This window comes from Sinocyclocheilus rhinocerous, unplaced genomic scaffold (assembly GCF_001515625.1).
Source record: "Sinocyclocheilus rhinocerous isolate Xijiao unplaced genomic scaffold, SAMN03320098_v1.1 scaffold451, whole genome shotgun sequence".
Lineage (NCBI taxonomy): Eukaryota > Metazoa > Chordata > Actinopteri > Cypriniformes > Cyprinidae > Sinocyclocheilus > Sinocyclocheilus rhinocerous.
The window spans coordinates 292,969-298,195 of NW_015657491.1; the positions used below are offsets into that span (position 1 = coordinate 292,969).

Consider the following 5,227-nt stretch of genomic DNA (forward strand, 5'->3'; position numbering starts at 1 on the left):
ATAGTTTAGAGGTGGCTTCAAGGGCAGGAGGTTGTGAGAAGGGAAAGGGGGTGAAAAAGTTGTGCTGTGTACTTTAATTGCGACATGGTAAACATTTAACGTGTTTGATTGTTTTGAGGCAGCGAACGGAAAGGAGTGACTGCCTCTTAATTAACTAGGCGGCAGATTAGTCCTTATTAAATTCAAACACGGGATCAGAGCAGAGTTCAGCCTCCCCAGTGCAATAGCAGCACAGATACGGCACTCACAATGAACTTACACACTCCACGCTCACATTTAATTGCTTCTGTAATGGTCCGAGCTCAAGCCCTATTCATACTAACCCTTTGGGTAATCAGGTTTGCACCGCTGAGAGCAAAGCTAATAACTAGGAGAAAAATAAAAATAACTAGGACAACAAATTCATTCTTGTCAGCTGGGTTTTGTAGGATTTCCCATTTATTGGATAATTACACCTTAAATAGACACCACATGTTGAGAAGATAATTCAACCGTTACAGAGGGTACTGGTATATAAACATATTTACAATTCTACACCCTGAACAATGTCCAAAAGATGTACGAAGATATTCTGTTTTTGACGTTAGTCAACATGAAATCAAAACCGACCCCCGTTTACTTTCTTGATGCACTTTTCTGGTGTTAAAGTGAGTCACATTTACTGCTCGGTGCAATTTTGTGGGCGAAATCCAGTTTTGCGATTGGTTACAGTTTTGTATGAGGTCGAAAATGTTCTCGACACAGACTTCGCTCATGTTCAAATTGGTCATGAGTATTCAACGCATTTGAAAAAGGTTGGAAAGTGATTCTGTCTGAGCTGTGCTTAATACACTTATACTTTACAGCAAAACTGCTGAAATTCACTGTGAACGCACCTTTAGTGTGCATGAATTTTCATCATTTCAAAATGGGAAAAAAAAATCTACTAAATGTAATAACTTTCACTCTGACGTCACCGGTCTCTCTTCTCAACCTCTCCAAAACCCCGCCATTTCTTATGTAATGGACACTTTTCAATTTCCAAACAATTCTTGGTGTATTTTTTCTTGATTAAATATCCTTTTTAAATCGGCTATGTGTCAGACTATGGACAAAAACAGGTTGTGAACACAGTTTCATCTTGACTCAAAAAAGCACACATTGCTTTCAGCTGAAGCCCTCTCTCTGAGGTTAGATGTGAGAGAGGCAGGATATCCTGTGAGAAAATAGAAGTCACTTCTGTTTTCAGGGGGCAAGAAAGCCACAATCCACCACAGTTTTATATGAAGTCAGATATAAAGAAATGTTTCCATCGCTCTCAGCCCAAACCCGTTCTCCCTCTCAAAGAACCTTTTTCATTTAAGCCTAAGAATTTAGGCTGTAAAAAACGTAAGTGCATTAAAGGAGGAGTGTCTGGAGGATGTCTGTGAAGAGCTGTGATGAGAAGGACACTGGAGGGTATGCAGAGAGAGAGGAAGAAGAAGGGGCGAAGAAGACGGGGAGTCCCTCAGCAAACCTACAAGACACAAGATTGGTTAAACTGCTTGTTTGTCCTCTATGGCAACACTTTAGTTATGGCCTACAGACAAAGACCAAACTCACATTGTAATATGACCTTAAAGAGTAAAACTCACTTTCTGGTCCGGTAGCACCGGGTTGCTCTGCAGGTGAGTATTAAGGAGTGAGGCTCCTGGCCGGTCGTGTTCGCAAAATAGGGTGCCGTTCACATAATGGAATCGGTCACCGGGGACCAACTGGTTTCTGCACGTTGCACAGGAGAAGCACTGGAACAGAAAAGAGAATTGAATCGATTTAACCCTGCGGCGTGTTTTAAGTGCTGAATTATTAGACATGCGTTTTATTGAAGTATGCAGAGCTGCTAGTCGGGGTTAGCATTTAGAGAACTAACTGCCTCGGCTCAGTGCTTAAAATTTTTTTTTTTAAGGAGTTAATCCTTGTGCAACCAAGGTCAGTTCCATTTTAAAAGAAAGAGCATCAGCAGAACATTATTACGAGAAGCTGTAATATATCTAGGCTTGGCCCAGAGAAATAAATCTACCATACTGTAATATGACAAATAAATAAATAAAGATTCACGTTTAATTCAGCTCTAATGAACATCTGCGATTTAGAAAGCCATTAAATATAGTACTCAAGTTAAAGTGAAGCACAGCCAAAAATGGAAAAATCTGCCATTTACTCACCCTCATGTTATCCAAACCTGTATGACTGCTCTTCCGTGGAGCATAGAGATGTTTTGAAGAATTTGTCTTCGTTTTTCATCCATACAAATGAAACTCAAAGGTGTCCAATGTCATTTTGGACCCCATTGACTTTTAGTGCATGGACAAAAACATTCTTCAAAACATCTTTTAGTGTTTCAAGAAGAAGGTCAGTCATACAGGTTTGGAAAGACACAAAGGTAAGTAAATTACATTTTGGTAACACTTTATTTTAGGGTCTCTTAACTAGTTGCTTATTAGCATGCACATTACTAGAATATTAGCCATTTATTAGTACTAAATAAGCACATATTAATGCCTTATTCTACATGGCCTTATTCTACATCCCTAATCCTACCTAATACCTAAACTTAACAACTACCTTACTAACTATTAATAAGCAGCAAATTAGGAATTTATTGAGGGAAAAGTCGTAGTTAATAGTGAATAAGTGTTCCCTATTCTAAAGTGTTACTGACACTTTTAATACAGGTTTGGAAAGACATGAGTAAATGACAGTATTTATTATTTTTGGGTGAACTATCCCTTGACAATGCTGTCATAGTCACGCTTCACATAACCAACCTTGAGGTGGTAGACATTGCCCTGTGCCCGCATGACCATTTCACTGGCGGGAATGGACTGACCACATGCACTGCAAGCCCCCGTGTGCCCAAACAACCTGGAAAACACAGAACACACAAATGAAGAAAGTAGAAGAAACACATTGTAGAACCTGGTTTTGCTTTATTGCAGGAGCGCAGCTATGACTTCAGCAGTGTTATCTCCCACAGAGTTGACACAACAGGCTTAACATTAACTGATACCGTGTGATGCATCTAAGACAGCATGCAGCGTCTCTGATGTTCTCTGTGGGAGCATGTGAGAATGCATCTGCAGAGATCATCAGCACCCGGTGGATGCAAATGAGTCCAATGCAAATCGACACGAGAACAAAATGCTTGTCAGCATAGCATGACAACTACAGCTTCAGACAACTTTGGTTAGGCTATTTGAATTGCAAATGACTGTGGAGACTCTTGCCTCAAACAGTCTCATTATCGACTTGCGTCTTTGTTATAACGATTAAGATTTTGGATGTGGGCACTACTAAATGTGGAGGTGAAAAAATATGGGTCTATGAGTTAAAAGCCTTTTTCACACTCATTATTAGCTGTTAAAATTAAAACCCATGCATGGTATTTTAAGAGCATAAGATTAGTTTGTCATTTGCTCTTACATTTTGTAGACTACCGGACCTATTTATGGTTCACTGAGCAATTAAAAGATTTCTTAAAATATATAAGGCGAGTCCACAAAGCACTTGATTGGTGAAATTAGGTGCTTTGAAGTAATATTAGTGGAGTAAAAATTAAAAGGTCAAACAAAAAAATACAAAAATATTTTTTTAATGTTCTGATTATTTTATGTGATTTTCTATATTTTCAACCCTGTTACTAACATTAGATACAGTCTAAACAGTTTAAAATCTTGCTTTTTTGTGATTGTGTGTGTTTTTAGCAATAAACATTAAAAAGCATCCAATTTTAGCAGACAATACAGTCAAACAGACTTATCCAATTAAAAAAAATAAGTAAAATGTAAACAGGGTTAAAAGTGACAGGGTTGAAAATGTAGCCCGTGTCAAGATATACCAGCTAGTCTGGGACCAAATGCTGGTTTGTAGTAACTGATAAACCTATAAATCACATTAAAATTATCCTAAATTAAAGAAAAATGTGTTTGTTCACAAAAGAAATTGGGTAACAGGGTGGAAGGGTAATGCTCAACAATGCAATTTGTGTAAAAACAGAGAACATTAAATATTATTATTTATTTCTCTTATTGCTATGCTTTAAAAAAAGGTTCAAATGATGTTTCTCCCTGGATGTCACAATTATTAAAATAATAATTATTATTACTTGTAATGGGGAAAAATGACAAAATTTTTTTTAATGTTTTTCAATTTAGTGATTACATTTAGTTCAAGAGTTTTACTACAATAAGCGGAATATCAGTTCAGCAGATTATGTCAATATGATTAAATTCTGGATGTAGTTGAGAAGGTCATGACCTCTGAGCTAAGAGGGGGCATACAGAAATACTGTTTTAAAACAAGCTACTTATCATGCTAAATTAATTTGGTCATCTATTATCAGCTGATTGAATAGATCTACTGTAACACTTTTCACAACAAATCTAAATGTCTCGGGTTCTTTGATGTTTGAGCTTGCGTCTGACCTGATGTAGTCTGTTCTGCAGAGGATCATGCCTCCTTTGCTGTAGCAGGTGGTCCCGATCTCTCCCAGCTGAGCCTGACAGCACGAGCACTTGAGGCAGCGCGTGTGCCAGTAGCGCTCCATGGAGAAGAGCAGGAAACGGTCAGCGATGTGACCCCCACAGCCCGCACACGACCTGGACGCGCACGCGCCGCCTGTAACCTGACTGTTCACCATAGCTACGGCTGGAAGGAGGCAAATGTGAAGACCAGCTGCATGAACTTATCTCACCATGTATGATTATTAACAACAAACTGTATGGTGTGCAAAAAAGGTGATTTTTAACGATGAAATCTATAAGGCAGAGGTCAGGGTGAAGGGACAATGAAGGGGACATGGCTCTCCAAAATAAAAACAGTGGTTAATCAATGTTTTTTTTTATACAAGTTCTTCAACTTTTCAGTACCTCAGATAAATAAATATTTGTTGGCTGTGCAGCCAAATAAACAAGTCATCAAGTGCATCCTATACTACACAGTGATGCAAAGATATTGGTTAATATTGAGATATACGACAAATTTATATAAGATATATAAAGTAATGGTGCCGAAGTAAAGACTGAACACTAATAAAGCTTGTGATTCATCATGTTTTTCTATATTTAAGTAAAGCTTGGATATCAAAAAATGTCTTATTTAATATCCTGCCCATCTAAAAACCCAACAAGAGGTCTTGTGATAAAAAAGGTAAATATTTTCCATCAGCAATGAATAGAAAACTTAACTATACACACACATACATATATAT

At 37.9% G+C, this 5,227-nt stretch overlaps 1 protein-coding gene across 1 annotated transcript in view; it reads right to left on the bottom strand.

The window, feature by feature from the left end:
- Positions 1–1,066: 1,066 nt before the first annotated feature.
- LOC107721103 (LIM domain transcription factor LMO4-like) overlaps positions 1,067–5,227 on the bottom strand; it is a 5,297-nt gene continuing 1,136 nt past the window's right edge. The window contains exons 2-5 of the mRNA XM_016528965.1: positions 4,443–4,665; positions 2,787–2,883; positions 1,614–1,763; positions 1,067–1,495 (exon numbers count right to left, since the gene is read on the bottom strand). Coding sequence (XP_016384451.1) covers positions 1,487–1,495; positions 1,614–1,763; positions 2,787–2,883; positions 4,443–4,657 — 471 coding nt within the window. The 5' untranslated portion in view covers positions 4,658–4,665 and the 3' untranslated portion in view covers positions 1,067–1,486. The remainder of the gene's footprint in view (positions 1,496–1,613; positions 1,764–2,786; positions 2,884–4,442; positions 4,666–5,227) is intronic.